This window comes from Gobius niger (assembly GCF_951799975.1).
Source record: "Gobius niger genome assembly, chromosome: 24".
In the NCBI taxonomy this organism is placed as follows: Eukaryota; Metazoa; Chordata; class Actinopteri; order Gobiiformes; family Gobiidae; genus Gobius; species Gobius niger.
The window spans coordinates 2372142-2393614 of record NC_136875.1 but is presented as its reverse complement, the minus strand read 5'-3'; the positions used below and the strand labels follow the sequence as shown (position 1 = coordinate 2393614).

Sequence of the window (21473 nt, the reverse complement as noted above, 5' to 3'; positions counted from 1 at the left end):
GGAGAGTGTATAGGTGAACAGTAGTAAACTGCACATGGAGAGTGTATAGGTGAACAGTAGTAAACTGTACATGGAGAGTGTATAGGTGAACAGTAGTGAACTGCACATGGAGAGTGTATAGGTGAACAGTAGTGAACTACACATGGAGAGTGTATAGGTGAACAGTAGTGAACTACACATGGAGAGTGTATAGGTGAACAGTAGTGAACTACACATGGAGAGTGTATAGGTGAACAGTAGTGAACTGCACATGGAGAGTGTATAGGTGAACAGTAGTGAACTACACATGGAGTGGACTTACGGTCCTGTGGCACCTCGATGGCAACTGTGCACGTGCTCAGCAGCAGTGACACGACCAGCGCTGAGACTCCGCCCTGCCCCCACATTGCTCCGCTTGATTGGCCCGCCTCAGCCGTCCTGCTTCTCGATTGGCTGCTGAAGGTCCTGTGGGAAAGACAGACGACAGATGTGGTGAGTGTGGACGCGTTCTACATTTACAGATGAGGCTGAAAGTAGGGCCCAGGCCATCTCAGACTATCCCCCAGTGCAAACCAACAGGTCAGGGTGTGCAGGGCTTTCCAGCTCGGCCTATGACTGAAAACATGATACGCATTACCTTTTTTCCCCCCAATTTTTATTTTTCAACATTTTGCAACCATAGTAGTCCAGTGAGATCCCATGAAGTTTCCTGTTTGCTCTGAGAATCTTAAACACAATCACAAATGCAAACGTTTATGTACATTTTGTGTTAAGAGAAAACTAGACACAAACGTTTTTTTTTATCTGGAGAAATGGTAATTTGAGACATTGTTGTGGATGGGAGTGTTGTGCGTTTAGCCCCATTATGCATTTAGCCCCATTCATACAAACAATCCCACAGGGTCTGTGAAATAAAAGGGCAAAAAGGCAGAACTGACAACGAGCCTCTTCAGTGCTCCAGAGCCTGTCAATCATAGATGTATAGGCCTCAGCTTTTTATTTTCTAATAAACAAAACCCAGCATGGTTAGAAATATGACACATTTATGACACCGTTGTCATAGCAATTCTTAGAAAAAATAATAAAAAAAACTCTTTGGAGCCAGGAGTTTAAGCAGTGCAAACGAGGGCCAAACCTATATAAGAACGCTGTTTACCACGGGTCTTTTGGAGTCGCCCCCTGGCCACCAGGGGGTGGCATTACAGCAATGTCAGCTCCCTGCCTTGAAGAAGAGCTTTCCTTTGCCCATTGGGGATAGCACTTCTTCTCATGGCAGAGTGTTGACACTGTAATACCACCCCCTAGTGGTAAGGAGTGACTCCAAAGGCTTGCTGTAATACTGAATCGAATGGGGACTTCACACGTGTTGAAACTTGCCTGGTACCAAATAGTTTCTAAAAATAGAGTTTTTCTGTGATATTTATTTTAATCAGTGTGGAGATAAGATAGTTGTACTTGCAGAACGGTGCAAACACAACCTTGGTATGTGTTACTCACCTATTTTATATTTTTGTCTTATGTATTGCGTTTAGTTTACTTATTATACTTTAGTGTCTGCTACTTTGAAATGTTGATCTGATATTATGAATTGCTTGATGGTTGGATCCAAAAGGAGAATGTGGTGTGAGTGTATGAATGAGTTCACTGTTGCTGACCCGTGTATGTTTAGGACCCCCTTGTAAACGAGATGCTGCATCTCAAGGGCCTACAAATAAATGCATACAAAATACAAACACAGACACATCCAAAACAAAAGAACTGGTCATAGATTTCCAGCAGGGACATCATAGCCCACCCACACCTCAACAATAGTGCAATAGATGAAACCCAAAAACTTTTCACTCCATAAGCTTCAAGTCCATCAGTCAGTCCTCACTACCATTTTATAAAATGCTTCATTCAGTCTGTCAGAACATTTAATATAACACTTTGGTTTGGATCCCTGAGCGCCTTTCACCGCAACCCACTCAAAATCATTAGGCTGAGCAGTAAAATGACCGGACAGGAACGGGAATCACTAAAGGACATTTACAATAAGCTCTAAAGAACATCACACACACACCACAGTCCACACTCCAAAAGGCTGCTGAACCACTCACTGCACAGACAGTCTTCAGGTCCAGAGCGTGCACGAGGCCTCCCTCATAGTGTGATATGAACAACACACACGGATGGAGCAACATTAGTATGTAGCAATGTGCAAATACTAATGTGATGAGATCATGGTTTTGATCTCATTCGCCAAGACCATCCCTCTTTGCGAAGGAGATCGCAAAGAGGGGTGCAGCAAAGAAGACCGCCCCTCTTTCGGAGGGGTGGTGCACACTGTGAAATACAAACACCATGAGCCTCCAGAAAACAAGGAGTTTGAAAGTCTCTTTTTTACATTTGACTATGTAAAACTATTCACTGCTTTTATTCACCGAGAACCTGATGAAGACATGTCACTTCTGAACCACACTGAGGAAGCATTGGAAAACTGTCCCGTTAATTCTACTGACCTTATAATTGGTGACCTCAAAGCACACAATGCCAAAAGGTGGTCTGAAGATAAAACCGATCAGCAGGGATTAGAGACAGAGCTGTTCTGTGTGCACCATGGCATGACACAACCTCACCTACTCCAATTCCAGATAGGCTGCCTACGACCCCTTCTCTTATTGACTTGGATTTAACTGATACCCCTGAAATATTCTCAGGAACATCCAATCATGGTGTCATTTCCCTCTCATTTGTTTCGTTCTCATCTGATCCACCCGAAGCAGGACATCAGTTATTACATGGGCCCGATGTCTTGTCCTATCTCGACTGTAAACATAAATCTGATCGGACACAAGTTTCGTGAGATACTCAAGGACTGCAGCTGGTCCTCTGTGTACTCCAGTGATGATGTAGAGACTGCATGTGAATACTTTTATGCAGTTGTCACCTCCATATTATCTTGTTTTGCACCTGATCCATGATGTGTGCATCTCCGGAGAGTGTTTATTGTAAATGAAGCAAACTTGATATCACGAATGCTAGTGGTCCTGATATGACATATATTTCTCCAAAACTCTGCTCACCCATCTATTCAGACTTTCCATCGACACATCAAAAACACCACAGATATGGAACTCTGCCTATGTGACGCTGGTTTACAAACGCAAAGGAGATCCATCAAACCCTACAAGCTACAGACCGATATCACTAATCTCCTGGAGAGTGTTGTCAATGATAACGTGATGACATTTTTATTGGAAAACTCATTAATATCCAAAAGTCAGTTGGGTTTCTTACAAACATTCAACGCTGGATCAACTTGCACTGGATTACCACACTAAAAGCTGTTTGCAAACTTCCCTTTTAATCAGGGGTCATTGTTTTCTCTTTATTCTGTATTTTCTTCTTTCCAACGGTCTTATGACCACGGATTTGAATTTATCTTAAAATTTATTTTGTTTTTAGCAATGGCTTCTGGTCTACAATAAAGTTCTTTTTGTAAAAAAGAAAAGAAAAAAAGAAGTACTGTATGTGGTGTGTTGGTAACACAGAATAAATGTTTTATAAATCATGAAGTATTTACTAATGAATTACAAATTACGGCACATTGTTACAAAATGTGGCTTCTTACACGTTTTTGGAAAATACTGTTCTCCCCTTCCTCTTTCTCTCTCCTCCCTCTATCTCCTTCCGCTCTCTCTTACCTCTCTCTCTCTCTCCTCCCTCTCTCTGTCCTCCCTCTCCCTCCTTCCTCTCTCCTCCCTCCCTCTCCTCTCTCACCTTCCTCCCTCTCCTCTCTCTCTCCTTCTTCTCTCTCTCCTTCCTCTCTCCTCCCTCCCTCTCCTCTCTCACCTTCCTCTCTCCTCTCTCTCTCCTCCCTCTCTCTCCTCTCTCTCCTCCCTCTCTCTCCTCTCTCACCTTCCTCCCTCTCCTCTCTCTCTCCTTCTTCTCTCTCTCCTTCCTCTCTCCTCCCTCCCTCTCCTCTCTCCTCCCTCCCTCTCCTCTCTCTCTCTCCTCCCTCCCTCTCCTCTCTCACCTTCCTCTCTCCTCTCTCTCTCCCTCTCTCTCCTCCCTCTCTCTCCTCTTTCTCCTCCCTCTCTCTCCTCTCTCACCTTCCTCCCTCTCCTCTCTCTCTCCTTCTTCTCTCTCTCCTTCCTCTCTCCTCGCTCCCTCTCCTCTCTCTCTCTCCTCCCTCCCTCTCCTCTCCTCTCTCTCCTCTCTCTCCTCCCTCTCTCCCCTCTCTCTCCTCCCTCCCTCTCCTCTCTCCTCCCTCCCTCTCCTCTCCTCTCTCTCCTCCCTCCCTCTCCTCTCTCCTCTCTCCCTCTCCTCTCTCTCCTCCCTCCCTCTCCTCTCTCCTCCCTCCCTCTCCTCTCCTCTCTCTCCTCCCTCTCTCCCCTCTCTCTCCTCCCTCCCTCTCCTCTCTCTCTCCCTCTCTCCCTCTCCTCTCTCTCCCCCTCCCTCTCCTCTCTCCTCCCTCTCTCCCCCCTCCCTCTCCTCTCCTCTCTCTCCTCCCTCTCTCCCCTCTCTCTCCTCCCTCCCTCTCCTCTCTCCTCCCTCTCCTCTCCTCTCTCTCCTCTCTCTCCTCCCTCTCTCCCCTCTCTCTCCTCCCTCCCTCTCCTCTCTCCTCCCTCCCTCTCCTCTCCTCTCTCTCCTCCCTCCCTCTCCTCTCTCCTCCCTCCCTCTCCTCTCCTCTCTCTCCTCTCTCTCCTCCCTCTCTCTCCTCTCTCTCCTCCCTCTCTCCCCCTCTCTCTCCTTCCTCCCTCTCCTCTCTCTCTCCCTCTCTCCCTCTCCTCTCTCTCCCCCTCCCTCTCCTCTCTCCTCCCTCTCTCCCCCCTCCCTCTCCTCTCTCCTCTCTCTCCTCCCTCCCTCTCCTCTCTCCTCTCTCTCTCCTTCCCTGTGGCCCCTGCTCCACCTGCCCGCTGGCTGCCGTGCTCCGGTCAAGCAGAATCAGGCCGCTCATGACCTCAGGTGCACAGTCGCATGTCGGACACTGTTATTCACCTTTTTTTACGGTGTGAGTCGTCTGGGAAAGTGCGACTCTCATTCCTGCGTCCCTCGTTCATAAAGGACTTTGAATCTACCTTCGGAGAGCCTCGGATTACTGCCCGTTTCACACACTTGTTTGTCTGGGCTTTTTTCTTTACTTTTCATCTGTGTCTTTTATTCATTGGATTTATTTATTTATTATGAATTGATTTTCCAATAATCATGTCTAGATATTTAACACAGATATTTGTGACTTTCCTAATGTTCGTGAAAGACTTATTGACAGTCAGATTCCTGGCTGGAGGTAACTATTCCCAATGACCCGTAGCAGCAACAGTCCGGGACAATATTCATGGTCATACGTATTCATTTGTGCGATTAATTGTAACACATGAAAACAGTTTGCAACAGTTTGTGAAGCCTTGCTCCGCCCGGAATCATCAAATAAACATTTGTGGATTGTTATGTGTAAATCCGGCATAAGTGAGAGCCACTGATGGACGAGGAGAGCCCGATCGCTTCAGCCTACAGCACAAATACAAAGTGCGATAGGCCCTTACTGATATATTTATTTGGTCGGGACAGTGCATGTTAAGGAACATACATGGGTCTCATGCATGTAAACACCCCACTCTGGATTGTAGCCTTGGGATAAATTCCATCTGTCGTCCCCAATTTGTCACATATTTCTTGAACCCGATGTTGTAAATGTGCAGATCTTCCACACATGATTGTTCTGCTTTCTGGCTAGATGACAAATATTTCAGTATAGGTATTGCAAAAAGTATCATTAAGATATCTGTATTGAAAGCCATTTAAGTACAGGTATCGAAAGGTCTATACACATAGGGAGTGTCATAGAAATAACACTATTTGGACTGAATGCAAGTCCACAGAATTGGGTGAACTCACGTTAAGTGCACAGGTCCACTTTCTCCAGGATCAGTGTTTCTGAAGATCACCTTCACCGACCTGTAGAAAAAGCAAAAATATCTGTGAGTTCACTTTTAATCACTCGTCCCACGACACACTTTTGTTTCCACCACACACACACATTTGTTGTGGTATGCGCCCCCACAGAGGAGCCGCTGTACAGATCCTCATTAAACCTCATTAGAGCCGCGATGAGAACAAATGTGAACACATACTGCCTTCTGGTGGGACTTATGGAAGCATTCAGAGGAGTCAAGCTGTGTTAAAACAGAAAATAAACCACTAAATACAACTATGAAGGTAAGCAACATGCAAATGTTATGCTAACACCAGCTAAAGCTGGGCTTACAGCGGTTAAATGCTAATAATGGCAAAATCCCTTTTTAGCACAGCGGTATGATGATGTGAAATACTACATCCGTATGACCTGCGTGTTATAACACTTGCCAATCAGAGCCAGCAGCTGTTTGACCACAACCAGAGGTCGGTCCCAAACGCATACCTGGTCAGACTTATACCTGGGTTGACCAGGCCTTGGGCTGAGTCGCGTCTGCCATTATTGATACCCGTAGGTAGATTTGACTTACAGCGTTATACAGAGGCTATAACAAAGCTCCCTCAAGTTCATTTGTTCATGTCCCGGCACACTGGTTTATCAACGCCAGACTTAAACAAAAATGAAAAGGTGACGGGACTCTCTGAGAAAACAATTCACTCACCAGAGTCCACCACCACACAGCATTTGAACTAAAGATCTCTCAACAGCCTTGCCCCTCCTTGTCTGTCAGACCGTCTGACTGTCCACAACTCTCAACACGTTTGTGAAGTGGTGACATCACAGCTTTACTTCTGGGTCCACAGATGTGTGAGAAAACTCTTTAATACCAGAAGCAATATTTCAGAAACTCAACAGAGAGTTACTGAACATACTTATTTATCAGGCCCATGAGCCTGATAAATAAGTATTATCCCCGGCTCCTGCTGGTTCTGCTCCAAACAGAACCACTACAAACACGGAGGTGACTGAAAAGGCCTTTCAGTTTCCGGGCCCAGACTCTGGAACAGGCTGCCCCTGACATGCACCAGCGCTCTGACTTTGGCATTTTTAATGCCCGGCTTAAAACCTGTTTATTCAGATTGGCTTTTAATACTCAGTAATGTGGTGACATTTTATGTATTTTAACTTTTTATTTGATTTGACTGTTTATGTAATTGTTTTTATTCACATTTTGTCTGATTTTACTGTAAAGCACCTGGAGTGTTGTAAAGGGCTTCGTACATGAATGCTGATTGACTGATCGACTGATTGACTGACTGATTGGTTGGTTGATCATTGATTAATTGATAGACGTATGTTACACACATTGTACAGAGCTGATGATAGTCATGTGCACGCAGACGGAGCAGCTCTCGGGCTTGGTCGGGGGTGGATGCTGCTTCAGGGCAGATGTTGCTCTGAGCAGGTGAGAGGAAACCTGAGCAGACAATGGTCGCCCTGCCCCCCAAACAGTGACAGTGGGTCAGGTTGGTCCAGCTTAAGACAGTCTGATACAACCCCATAGAGATAGAACGGCCTCTAGTCAGGGAGGTTTCATTCTAACCCACAATAAGGGGGACTGTGCTAACTACGAGGCATATCTGATTTATCTAAACAGCTTTTGTGATACATATGAACTGCATCTGTCAGTCTGAGAGTAAAGCTCGATCCTTCCCCCCCTCCCATCCACTGGCCTCCACTCCATTAACACATCACACATCCTTCACAGGTCAAAGGTGCAGGGGGTTTGGGGTAATTGGCCGTGACAATGACATCATTTCCTCCTCGTCGCCATGGCAGCCAGCCCTAATGCAGTCGCAGGGGTAGAGAGATGGACCACATCTTGTCCCATCTGCTGCACCTATTATCAGGAAAGGGACAGCTCCGAAACGGTTTGACTCTCGTGCTATAAAAAGATACTTCAGTTACATGTTTACTTGATCTAAAGGGACTGCCCTGCATTGTTCCCCAGTCTGAAATGATCAGGGTTTCCACCAGTCAGTGAAAAAGATCCACAAGGCCAATACAAAATGAAGCTCACTCCACCAGCTTTCAGAAGCCAATATTTTCAGTTAATCACTTAAATGTGTACAGCCCATTCTGACAACAGCAGTCGCGTCACACTCACCAGAAACGGGAGATTCAATTTAGCAAGAGAACTGTTTGAAAATCAACAATGAGACGCATGTCGGACGGTGCAGACAAACAAAGGGTCCGTCCAAATGAGCCACGTCGACAAAGAAGGGACGGCTGAATCCATCCTTCTAAGCAATGAACAACTAAAACAAAAGAGGATAATGGAGGGGAAAAGAAGAGCCTTGAGGAGAACCTCGAGAAGGTGCTGAACAATTTGCGCTTCTTGTGTCGAGGCATTAACCTCTTACCACCCGCCTTAACCCGGTGCATTTTCTCCAGTTCAGCTTTACCCAAATCTATAAAAGCTAAGACCCCAGAGTCAGTTTTTCACGTTCGTTTTCTGCCACTTTTTGAATGAGTTTTTGTCTTTTTTTTATGAGTTTTTCCACTTTTTTTTATGAGTTTGTCTTTATTGATGAGTTTGTGTCTCTTTTTGGTGACTTTTTTTTTTTTTTTTAATTTCCACTTTTTAATTAGGTTTTTTTTTCACTTTTGTAATGATTTTTTTCCACTTTTTTGATGATTTTTTTTCCACTTTTTTGATGAGTTTTGTCTCTTTTTTGTCACTTTTTGATGATTTTTTCCCCACTTTTTTGATGATTTTTTCTTTCTTTTTGGTGCGTTTTCAACCCGTTTTTGTTGCCATTTTGACACTTTTTCCAAGAAGCTTTTAGATTTGGGTAAAGCCAAACTAGTTCAGGTGGAGGTTAAGAGGTTAAAATCATGGTTTATAGCAGTCTCCTGCCACACCACATGTTTCTGCAACACATTTGCCGATAGCTCTGCGAGTTCTTAACAGTTAGAATGACCAATCAGAGAAACGCTGGGTGCTTCCAATACAGCATTTGACAAGGCATGTCGCGCTGAAAATTGCCATCTTCTAAAAAAGACTCTCATCACTGGGGAAATCCACACGAAACAAAACTATGGTCCGACTATTTCTTCTAATGGTGTCCAAAAGTGCTGACAACATTCAAAAAATGCATAATGTTGGTCAGTAGAAAGGACTTTCAGCCATAAAAATAACAAAACGGGCTTGTGAATCCAATGACTACCAAATAATGATCAACATTTTCTGTTTAAAACTAGAGTCGTTTGTCATTAGAGAGTTGGTCCCTGCCCTCCACGTGGGATTATGACATCAAGTTCTAGAACATGAACCCAGTCTATTACCATGAAGCCCTCCAGTCCGTAAACGACTTGCCTTAGCCCTGTATGTGCCGTACATGTTCGGAAATGCATGCGATGGTTGCATTATTCCGGTATTGGGGGGGAGGTTGCCTGGAGAGACGCAGCACATGAACATGAACAGGGCTGTCACGCTCGGTGGAGGCCGCTGCACCAGTGACCTACTTCTAACACACAGTCAGCCAGCCGCATGTGAGGACGGAGGGGGAGGAAGGAGACCGAGCCAGAGGAAGCACCAGAACAACCAAAAACACACACATCCACAATTCAATCAGTCCAGAAAACTTCCTGTGTCTGACCCCGGCCACACTCCGCCACACTGCAGACGACAGACGACCCAGGGCCGGCTCGGTTTGCCTCCTCTGGTCAGAGAGCTCTCTGCAAATGTCACGGCTTTCATTCTGAACCGACGGCAGACCGTTTAAGGGGTTTCCCAGTCGCTTTGGCACGTTTCTCGGATCAGAAATGATGTTTTCAAAGGTTCATTGTGCACACTGCAAAAAGTGGATTCTAAGCAAGTAAAAAATGTCTTTCTGTAAGAAATAAGTTCTTATTTTTTCCCTAAAAAGTAATAATGTCTTGCCGAGCAAAGTGTCTTGAGAAAAATTCTTATTTTAGGAAATAAAATCTAGCCAGGCATGTCAGGCCTCGTGGAAGACCCAGGACACGCTGGTGGGACTATGTCTCCGAGCTGGCCTGGTGTCGCCTCGGGGTCAGAACAGCTGGAGGAGGTGTGTGTGGATCGGGAAGTTTGGGCATCTCTGCTGAGACTGCTGCCCCCGCGACCCGGCCCCGGATAAAGCGGAAGAAAATGGATGAATGAATGGATGAAAATCTAGCCATTTCTTGCTAATTTTTCTTGTTAGAGCCTCAGCTTCACAGCTCGAAGGTCCTGGGTTCGATTCCCACCAGGACGGGGCCTTTCTGTGTGGAGCATGTTCTCCCCGTGTCTGCGTACGTTTCCCCTACCACTAAAAACATGTACAATAGGTGAATCCTCCAGCAGCCTGGCTCCACATCATGGAGACGGGTCTCCGGGCGCAGGCAATACTTTCCTTAAATATTAATATTTATTATGAACATTTTGCTCAAAAATGTGTGTAATTTAGAACATTTTACTTAAATCAAGCAACATTTAAGGAAAATATCCACAATTTTTCATAAAATAAGAATGTTTTCCTTAAATTATTCCATTTTCTGAGGACATTTAGCTTAATTCTAGCTATTTATTTGCTTAAATTTAGTGTTTCTTTCTTGTTTTATGATGAGAAAAATATTCTAGAAATAAGAATTCTTAGCAAGAAAAAAATGCCGACCCCATTGGCAGAATTGTTTCCTTAAAACAAGACAAAATGTCTTATTTTAAGATTGTTTTCCTTGTTTTTAGTCGGGTACTTTTTGCAGTGCAGCTCTCAAAACGAGGAAAACGTGCTCCAAATGCTTCGTCAATGCATCAAAGTGAAGTATCTGTGTCAGTGAACACGTCAAAGCCTCCGAAGGCAAAGGTGTTTGAGCGTTCGTCAAAATGCTGCACTACATTTTCAGGGTATGCACTGAAACCATGAGGCAGAAGTTCTGGGTAGGTAAATACATGACAAAAGCAGGCACCAAAAAAAAAAAAAACGGAACATTTTTCAGATCCCCGTTTTGATGCTGCTGGTCCAGGGACAGCATTAAAGCAAGTGACTTGATTTTCCACGGGCTAAAGAGTATATTCCTCCCTCTTTCGGGCCAAGAAAGACAAAAGACAGAAGAGGATGTGACAGAAAGATTTGAACCATTGAAGGATGAATTCATGGCTGCCTGAGTATCACCATCTGAAAACTGTTCCAGCCTGTGAGGGAGACCGGGGCGGGTTGGTTTGTAGAGTCCACTGCTCATCAACACGCCATCCCACAGAGTCACACTTACATCAACCCTTGGCTTGAAGTCGGCGTCTTTTCCTTCGTTATACCTGATTGCATTAAACAGTTATTGACCGACGAAGATGGAAAAATCCTCAGTGACGACGTGCCCCATGTGTGCGTTAGTGTTATTAATGGTGTTTTTGGAGCTAACGCAAATAACTGTTTTGTTTCTTAAGATCAAAAATAATAGGTTTTGAAACACTCTCCAATAAATACTGGCAGTCTCCGCGACGTCTCCGCAACTCGGATGGACTGTCCGCCCACAAAGGGCCCGTCTCACCGGCCTGGAGACTGGTTGGAGACTCAGACTCGAGTCGCCGCTGGTCACGAAGCTGCACTGAGAAAAATAAAACATTGGCTTAATCTGAAAAATGTATAGAAATCATTTACGTCTGCATTTTGTTGTAGTTGTTCATAATGATATATATTCATTAGTCCAACTATAAATGTTTCATCTGTAACTGTGAACATTTTAAATTGGTTCAACAAAAAAATGTTCGTGACTTGAATGTTCAAAGGTTCATTGAGTCAATTTAAAACTCTTCATTGAACCAATGTACTTTTAGCCCTCGTGTTGCCTTCACGGGTCACTTTTGAGACTTTGTGAGACTTTAGGTCAGACACCATGAATGACAGTAACATGATGAATATGATATGACTCTTACATGCAGCAGAAGTCTAAAGTTCTGTCTAAAGCAGAAGCTCCATGACTTCCTTCTTCACTTCTCAGTCTGTGACTGAAGAGCAATGAGGCCTCAGCCTTTTAACTGCAAACAAAGAGCTCACTGTATTTAGCGTCATGTTACTGTCACTCATTTCTGACCTAAAGTCTCACTCTGAAGAAAGTCAACTCACATTTACACTGAGAAGGTTGGAAGGGCGCCCCCTTGTGTCACCTTGCATCCAAATGCCCAGAACATGACAGCAGGTCAAAATGACCCGTGAAGGCAACACGAGGGCTAAAAGTACATTGGTTCAATGAAGAGTTTTAAATTGACTCAATGAACCTTTGAACATTCAAGTCACGAACATTTTTTTGTTCCAATTTAAAATGTTCACAGTTACAGATGAAACATTTATAGTTGGACTAATGAATATATATCATTATGAACAACTAGTAAAATGCAGATGTAAATGATTTCTACACATTTTTCAGATTAAGCCAATGTTTTATTTTTCGTGTGTCTCCGAGACGTCCCCCGGAGATAAGGCGTGTCTCCAGGCTCAGTTGAAGCAATGTTGCGAAAACATTTTTTTGTTGTCCATCAAAACAAGTCTCCGTGTTCGTTTTCCCTGAGACCTGGAGACTCGCCTCATCTCCAGGGGACGTCTCGGAGACATCTCGGTAACCAGCGGCAACCCGAGTCTCCAACTAGTCTCCAGGCCAGTGGCATAGGCCCTAAACCTCTTACCACCCACCTTAGCATTTGGCCACTCCCAGTATATATCTATTGCAAATTGAACTGGACTCATTCTCACGGTGGCGTAGGGAGAACTGTCTGGATTTAAATGTATCCAAGACCAAAGAGATGACCATCAACTTCCAACATGGCCACTCCAGCTCTCCCTCACTCACTGTCAACAATGAAATAATAGAAAAGGTTCATTCATACAAACACCTGGGTTCCATAGTCGACCATAAACTCACATTCAAACTCAACGCTGAACACATATTTTCAAAATGTCAACAACGCCTCTTTTCTCTCCGCAAACTCCAAGTCCACCCGTCCATTCTCATTCCATGTTGTTGTTTGTCTGTGGATGTTAAGTTTTTATCGGGCCCATACTGGCACTTCTCCTGCAAATGAAGTTCCTAACAGATAAATAAGGTGAATTTGATTTGATCTGATATTCCTATGGCTCCAAACGGGGTGACGTTGGAAGCCAACACACACTTCCATGAGCACAAAGACCAGACAGGTATGTATCAACTCATCGCAGCTCAGCATGGAAAAACAGTGGCCTGTTCCTTTACCCGGGTGCCTTTTCTCCAGTTCGTCTTTACCCTAATCTAAAAGCTTCTGGACTGGAGCTCATAGGCCAGTGTTCTGACCCACAAAGCTGATCTAAATGGAGCTTTTTCCATCTCATTTTTGTTGTCACTTTCTTGCTGAATCTGAAGATATTTCTAAAATACATAATCCTCCTCCTCTTCATAATGACGATAAGAGCGTAATAATGGACAATAACCTTACCATAAAATAGACACAAAGCCAACACAAGCCATAATAAAACATAAACTGTTTTTTTTTCCTTTCATGTGCGAGCCCACATCGATTCCCCTCCGTCCTCAGGCTCTCGTTATCACGTGCGTCTACGGGGCGGCCGCCGTCCAATCAGGATGCACAGCGGTCGCCAAGGTTCCTTAGCAACCGCCCCACGAGGGTGAAAGGGGGCGGGGCGGGGGGGTAAACTGGTAACCCCCCCTCCCCTCCCCTTCCACACAGTTAGAGCGGTGCCTTTCTTTATCAAAGCCTGGCATCGCACCAGAGACGGAGCGAACAAAAGCCCGCGGACAGTCTGCTCTCGCACCGCGCCTCGTATCAAAGAGGGAAATATTAAAGCCACACTGCGGAGCGCTCGGGGGGCAAAGGTCGCTGCCACACTGTATCGGCTGAACTGCTGTGAAACTCAAGTCTACGATGCCACACCACTGCAGTGTTAATTTCGTCGACTAAAATATTTAGTCTTAATTTTAGTCAAAGTGATATTTTTGACGACTAAAATTGGACTAAAACTAAATTTAAAGGTTTTCATGAGACTAAAACTATGACTAAAATAAGACTAAATAAAAATGAAAAAGAGAGACTAAAATCATCCAAACTTGTATTGAGCGTCTGAAAGAGCCTCAGATCATGTAAATTCTCTGCCAAAGGATCAGCTCTGAGCTTTGTTCATGTGGAGCAGCTCCATGAAGTCGAGGACCACGATTAAATATGATTATCATGAATATTAATGTTGGCTCATTTCAACAGCTACAGTGAGCCAGATGTGAAAGGTTTCTTACACTGAAGACCAGGGAGACGTAATCCAGTGAAGTCCATTTATTAGACAAAAATAAAAATGAACATTACATTCTCTCTGTAGCAACAGGTAGAAAATCTGTTTGCTCCCACACCTGAACTCAGCTCAACACTGATGACATCAGAGGTGTCTAAGGAACGGGAGTGACTTAGATTGAGGGCTTTTTTACCTGTTTTTAACTCAAACTTGCACCGCTTGAATGCATTTGAATCTTACTGTTTTGATCTTTTAACACTTTTACATTAGTCTTTTAAACTGGAGTTTTTAAGCTTTTAAGCTTAGCTTTTAGACTTTTTAACCTTTGCTACTTTTTAACCAAAACACTTTTTAATATTTTTAACTTTAACTAAAAACGCTTTTTAGCATTTCAACTGCATTGGCTCTCACATTCCCGGCCCCTAATGTTTAATTCTGTAAAGACTAAGCATTATCAAAAACTCAAAATTCAATGCAAAGTCGACTAAATTAGTCTTAAATTCAGTCGACTAAATTGACGTGCAATTTTAGTCGGCTAAAACTAGACTAAAATTGAAAAGATTTTTTTAGACTAAATCTCGACTAATATTACATTACATTTTAGTCAAAAGACTAAAAAAAATTAAAATATGTTGTCAAAATTAACACTGTACCACAGCCCAAAGAACCATTTTCAGCAAATGCCAATGTTTTACTTGCTTTTGTCGTCACGGCGACACGTAAACAAGCAGCAACCTCCCTCTCTCTTGGTACAGCAGTGTTTTCCCCCCTTTTTCTGCAAACTGTATTTGTGGTTTCCGTGCTCCCCAGTGTTTTACTGGACACTTTTGTACGTCTGTGTTTTTGTTGAGGTTCAGTGTTTTTTGTTTTACTGCAGAGAGTCTGTAGCAGTACTAACTAACTCTTCCCCCTAGAGGCCACAAGCGCAACTGCAGGTGTTGTAGCAAGTTACGATTTTTAAGTTATTAATTGTCTTGGAGAGTAAATCCTACGCTGACAGGAAAGGTGAAGGGAGAGAGGGTTACTGTGCATCCAATTATACAATGGAAATATTTTTTTTCACTCAAACTTGGCTGTAAATACTGTTTAAAGTGACGTTAGCCCGCAGTTAGCTTTGCCCGTTAGCATGTTACATGTTACTTAGCACTGCTTTACCAGTTAGCTTATGAGCTAAAGACATTAGAGACCTGCACATGTCTTCTTCTGAAACACTGAAGAGAGCCCCCACACCTGCAGCACAGATTAGGCGTCACAAGAGGAGCTGCAAGAAACAAAAAAGGGAAAAACAAGGAGGTATGCGACCAATACCAGGAGTAGTTTGGCATCCGCACAGTAAAGTGAAGATTACTGCGCGTATTTCGAACTACTCCTGGTATTATTACGCCTTACAATATAGTTCCCCCTTTTATCCGCTTAGAAAATCCACATTGTTTAATTTTGTGTAATTATACTTTGTAATTATACTTCACGTAACCATATTTAAATAGTGAAGACGTGGAACATATCTCAGTATGTAAAAACGGTGGCCTGTTCCTTTAAACTAGCATTGTCCTGCAGAGCTGGCGTGTGCAGAAGTGGAGCTCCACTGATCACACGCCCTCCGTCAGCTGCATTCAGACCCTTCTAAAGTGGATGTGCAGGAGATCTTCCGGCTTCCCCCTTTCCCCCTCAAGGTGCTCAAAGGTGAGTTGAATCCACGCTCCTCTGAATGTGCACGGCATAAAACCAATCACCATCAGGCTCAGTGAAAAGATAGAAACGTCCAGTGAGTTTTAAATCTTTCCAAACTGGACTTGCACCAGTTTAAAGAGTGTCGTCCTTAAACCCCAGCCTGACAGTGGCTTTCACACCGAGGGGCAGGGCCTGAATTGAGGTCATTACGTTCTGCCCCGCAGTCTAACTGTTTGTCACCATAAATGGGTTAATTTGTCCTTCTTCAATTAGCCTTAGGATGCCAGAGAGGCAAACGCCGGCCCTGGCAGACACAGGCTGTATCTACTGAATCACGTTCTCAAAGATCTGGCGCCTACATTCACAACCATGTTCTCCCCGTGTCTGCATAGGTTTCCCTCCCACTAAAAACATGTGCAATAGGACAGGATGAAGGATGTCGGTTTGTGTGAGAAGGGCCTGGGAATTAATCTCTACTTTGGTCAGTCTTAATAATGGTCACAGGACTTAGTAATCGTCAGGTTTACAGCCAGTTCTTTGGCAGAAACAGCTAATGGTTTTGGAGTTTGGACGAGACAATGGAAGATTTGTGTGTTAAGGCGAGGAAAAAATGTATATTTACAGATATCAATTTGAAACTGTTGCTGTCGATCACTGGCATAAATGTGAGGAAAAAAATACATTGGCAAGTTTTCTGTCATTTTATCTTTTCATATAAGAACAAGGTGTTTTATGCCTAAAAATGCCCCAAATTTCCCATCTTTTCGGTGATGAAATCTGAATAATGGATAGAGCTACATTCAAATTTATGGTTTCATTTTATTGATAAATGAGTTGCCAAGACTTTCTTAGAGGGGATTTTGGATTTCTTGTTTAGTTTTAAAATAAGCTGTTTTTTAATGGAAAAATTTGTAAAAATGTAATTTTCGCCTCATTTTTTGACATTCAAAACTCCATTTATTGAGAATTGAAGTATTGGGCTATGGATTAGATCAGTGGTTCTCAACCTGGGGGTCGGGACCACCAAGGGGGTCGCGAGATGAATTTGGGGGGTCGCCAGATCATGTAGATAAAATATATATACTTTTTTTTAACGTATTATAATATTTTATTGTTGCATGTGTGTGCTATTTTACCAGAGTGCCATTATATGTTCGTAATTTGATGAATTTTATTTTAGCCATTTGTTTTTTTCTTTGTTTTTTAAGAATTATGTAGGATAATGTTCCGATTTCTCACGGTGTGACCAGAGCAGGGGGTCACGAACACCTTTATCTGTTAAAATGGGGGTCGCGGCTCCAAAAGGTTGAGAACCACTGGATTAAATAATAAAAAATCCCTCTGAAAAAAATCCTCCAAATATCGTTCAGTCCAAGGCTGGAAAATGTGAAGTCTTTAGGTCCGACTGACGTGGACATAGTGTCGCCACAATGACAGAAAAATGTGTTTTGAGAAAAAGGGCCTTGAAGTTGTGTTCTCCCATATAAGTCTATGGGGGAACATTGAATCAGCGCAATATTTAAACATGTTTTTGTGAAGATTAGGCATATTTTCTGTTTCCGGGTGAAAGCTTGTATGTTCAGAGACCAATTAGACCCAAAACCTGAAAACTGAAAAAAATTGAGTTTTGCCTGTAGTGTCTCCCCTTAAATAAAACTAGAGGAAAGCTTTTGTTTTTGTTTTTATCTAAGGTTTGTGCAAAAGCTCTGTCTAAGTTCATGAATCAGCTACGTGGATTGATCGTTGAAAAGATGAATTGATCTGTTTTCCTGTTATTTTTCGCCTGGTCCCTTGTTCCCGCCTCATGCAGGGAAACAGGGCATGTAAGCCATCTGGTACAGGTTACCACGGCGACTGTGTCCGAGATCACCTCCGGCTGTCTGTCTGCCCCCTGTCCGGGACACTTGCCCATTCTGCCCATCACTCGACAAAACCCGGGACAGAAACATCAGAGCGAAAAGAAAAGGGCATCGACAATGAACTTCCCCTTCATGATCCCGGCAGAGATTTGCAAAAGCACATATCTCTGTTCTAAACTGTCTTACAAACCGTTCTGGATATTTGCTAGTCGTGTGTTTCTCTCTGCACACCCCTGCTGGACAATAATGTCTTCTCACTCCATTCATGGCACTACTTATTTTACCATAAGGAAACATAATCCCTGATGAAAGCGGACTGGCTTAATTCACAAGTGTGGGGTAATCTTTGAATTTGAGCTGACAGCGTTGGTGAATGGGATCAAGGCCACGCCACTTCCCCCCACGCTCACACGCTCACACGGGTCCACCAACCCTCTGAGGTTATGGAAATGAAGGCATGATGAGAGCATAATGATCTTAAACCTTCATATATGCAAGTATGATATGAATACATTGAAGAAGACAAGAAGGCGCTGATGTGCATCCATGTCAGTCGGACCGTGCATCGCCGAAACATCTCAACATTATCCATATTGCATAAAATGTTGCTAAATGACTGAGGTGTTTGATCTGAGATTTACATCGTGTTTTCCCCCCAGAGCCTCCAGCAGAATCAGCACGGGTTTTAGCGCCACGGTCACTGAAGGAGCATTCACAAAGTACAATTCTTCTAAAAGCTAAAAAGAAAAGCATCAAAATAGCGAGAAAAGGGGATGAAAAGTCAACAAAAACGTGAGAGAAACACAACAAAAAATGACAGAAAAAATAGCTCAAAAAACAACAAAAATGTGACAAAAATATGGCGACGTGACGAAAAGTTTCTGTCACTTTTGTAGGTCTTAGCTTTCAAATGAGGAGTTACATTGTTGATCTCCAGTCGAGAAGCTTTTAGATTTGGGTAAAGCCCAGTATAAAAAAACATGAATCTAAAAGGAATTCCGTGGAGTATGGTGTGCCACAAGGCTCAATTTTGGGGCCATTATTATTTATATTAATGATTTTGCTTCTGTTTCTACGACCACCTTTCCAGTTCTTTTTGCTGATGATGCCAATCAGAAAAATAAAATAATAAAAAGCCGAACTGGGGAAAATGCACTTGTTAATGTTAAGGCGGGGGGTAAGAGGTTAAAATATGTATTTGTGGAAGTGTCACAATTACGCTAATTTGGGCCAGGCTGGTCAGAGTCCAGGACTGTTTCTCAGTCCCAGTCCACCCCTGGAATCAAGTGATGAGAAAAATGATAAAGCTATAAAGACATGCATAGGCAAACAAACAGAAATACTCTACGCCTAAATAAAAACAAGTGAAACGTGTGCAGTATCTGAGGACGTTCTCACACTGGCTCTGGTCTGAGCTCTCCACGTGCAGTGTTCATTTTGACAACATGTTTTAATTTAGTTTTAATCTTTTGACGAAAATATAATTCGATTTTAGTCTAGTTTTAGCCAAAAAAATATCTTCAATTTTAGTCTAGTTTTAGTCGACTAAAATTGCAAGTAAATTTAGTCGACTTTGCATTGATAATGTTGATTATAATCATATTTAATGTTGTTCCTCTGCTTCATGTTTCTGCTCCACATGAACAAAGCTCAGAGCTGATCCTTTGGCAGAGAATTTACATGATCTGAGGCTCTTTCAGACGCTCAATACAAGTTTGGATGATTTTAGTCTCTCCTTTTCATTTTTCATTTCTTATTTTAGTCGACTAAAATATCTGGACATTTTAGTCACAGTTTTAGTCTCATGAGAAACGTTTTATTTAGTTTTAGTCCAATTTTAGTCACAAAAATATCACTCTGACTAAAATTAAGACGAAATATTTTAGTCGACGAAATGAACACTGTCCACGTGGAGCCTTTGTTTCTCATGAGAGAGAGAAATGACCGTCACGCAGCACCAGGGAAGGGCACATGTGCAATTGTGATGAGACGGAGCTCTGTTGATGCCCGTTGCCATGGGAATAAGTTTGGCGAACACAACGGCACGAGCATGTGAACGCTAACGCTGAAGTAAACACAGCGGACACTACAGTCGTCTCAGAAGGGCCACAAAGCTCCAACGATGGAGAAAAAGGCTTGTTTGGACCTTTTTTTAAAATCAATTTGAATGAAAGAAGAATCAGCGCTTAAATGGTTTAGAGAAATAACGCAGGAATGTCTTTATTACAGGGCTCCAGACCAGAGGTTATATTAGCTGAACATTCAATTCATTTACCGAATGTGTTTAGCTGAAGGCGGTTCGTAATTTTGACAGATTGAAAATAACGCCGTCTTCAAGCAGTACTAAGTAACTCATGCCCCTAGAGGCCATAAGCGCCACTGCAGGTGTCATAGCATGTCGTGTTTTTCTACTCATTTATTGTCCGTGAGAGTAAATCCTACACTGACAGAAAAGACAAAGCCACAGAGGGATATTGTTCATCCAATTACACAATGGAGATCTTTTTTTTTTTACTCAAACTTGGCTGTAAATACTGTTTGAGTGGTGCTAGCCCACAGTTAGCTTTGTTCGTTAGCCTGCTAGCTTCTTCATCGTGATTCCATTAGTGTGTATTGGTGACTCTGGTCAAGTTGCAATTGTGGTTTTCTGTCCAAAGACACCAGGGGGAGATGAAAGACCCTCCAGTCACCCCATTGTAGGGCTGAAACGACTAATCGATTATTGAAATAGTTGTCAACTATTTTAGTAATCGATTAATCGTTTTCTTGCTCACACAGACTAAAATGGAGCAAAAATGACAAAAAAAATGTAGTATTTTTGATGAAAACCTACTTTGATTTTTATATTTAGGGTCTGTAGTGGTTTGTTCAATGTAAATTTCATGAATAGAGCCTTCAAAAAACATTTCCTTAAACAGGGCGACTTAAAGGGGCTGGAAGCAAGTTCGCCATTTTATACTCACTACTGCCACCTCTGGCCATATATGTAACTGCACCTTCTATGTTAAGCTCGTGCATGACGGCAATTCGGGCCGAAGTGATACATTTTTGAGTGACCGTACAGGATTTTAGAGGCAGTTGTGGTGAACAGGTCTGAGCTCATTCTACACATTAGGACATGGCTGGAACATGTAGGTGGAGGAAAATACTTAATTTTAACATTTTTAAACTCCTTATAGTCCCTTTAAGCTATAATGTGATTAAAAGAAATTGAAAAAATAAAATTTTCCTACACCATTAACAGCCAAGTGATTAATCGATTAATCATAAAAATGATCGATAGATAAATCGACTACAAAATAATTGTTAGTTGCAGCCCAATATGCAACGCAATCCAGGAAACACAAACAGACTGTTATACGGAACAGGGGCATCAAACCTGGGACCTCGGGTCACCCTAAAGCAGAACTGACCAAAGTAAAGACTGTATGAAGAATGATGCAACGGAAAGACTTCACTTTAAACCATGAGGGAACATAAAGCTCAAAAATGTAATGGAGCATATGTCCCCTTTAAACATAAACGTTGCAGGAGTGTGTTCCTGTGTTCCATCAGTGTTTAATATGATAATGAATGAATGACGTTGTCTTGTTCATAAATACAGTATATGCACTGATGTCCTGGGCATAGGTTTGATACCGCTGAGCCCTTACTAACCCAAACCGCACTCTCCTCAATGAAAATATCTTCTGCCAGCTCCATGCTTTATTGCCAGTGAGCTGGACAGAACATGAAGAGGCGTTCTGATTTATGCTAACAGGCGTATGCTAACAGCGCAGGGCGGCCAGTGCTCCT

General features: G+C 42.9%; 1 protein-coding gene across 22 annotated transcripts in view; it reads right to left on the bottom strand.

Moving 5' to 3' along the window:
• The window catches only part of nfasca (neurofascin homolog (chicken) a), a 107378-nt gene that overhangs the window by 79011 nt on the left and 6894 nt on the right, over positions 1 to 21473 (bottom strand). For all 22 annotated transcript variants that reach the window (XR_013794205.1, XR_013794206.1, XM_079582477.1 and 19 more), the window contains exons 2-3: positions 5860 to 5919; positions 302 to 444 (exon numbers count right to left, since the gene is read on the bottom strand). Coding sequence is in view for 20 of the 22 variants with exons in the window: in XM_079582477.1 (XP_079438603.1) it covers positions 302 to 386 (85 nt within the window). In the remaining 2 variants the exon portion in view is untranslated. The remainder of the gene's footprint in view (positions 1 to 301; positions 445 to 5859; positions 5920 to 21473) is intronic.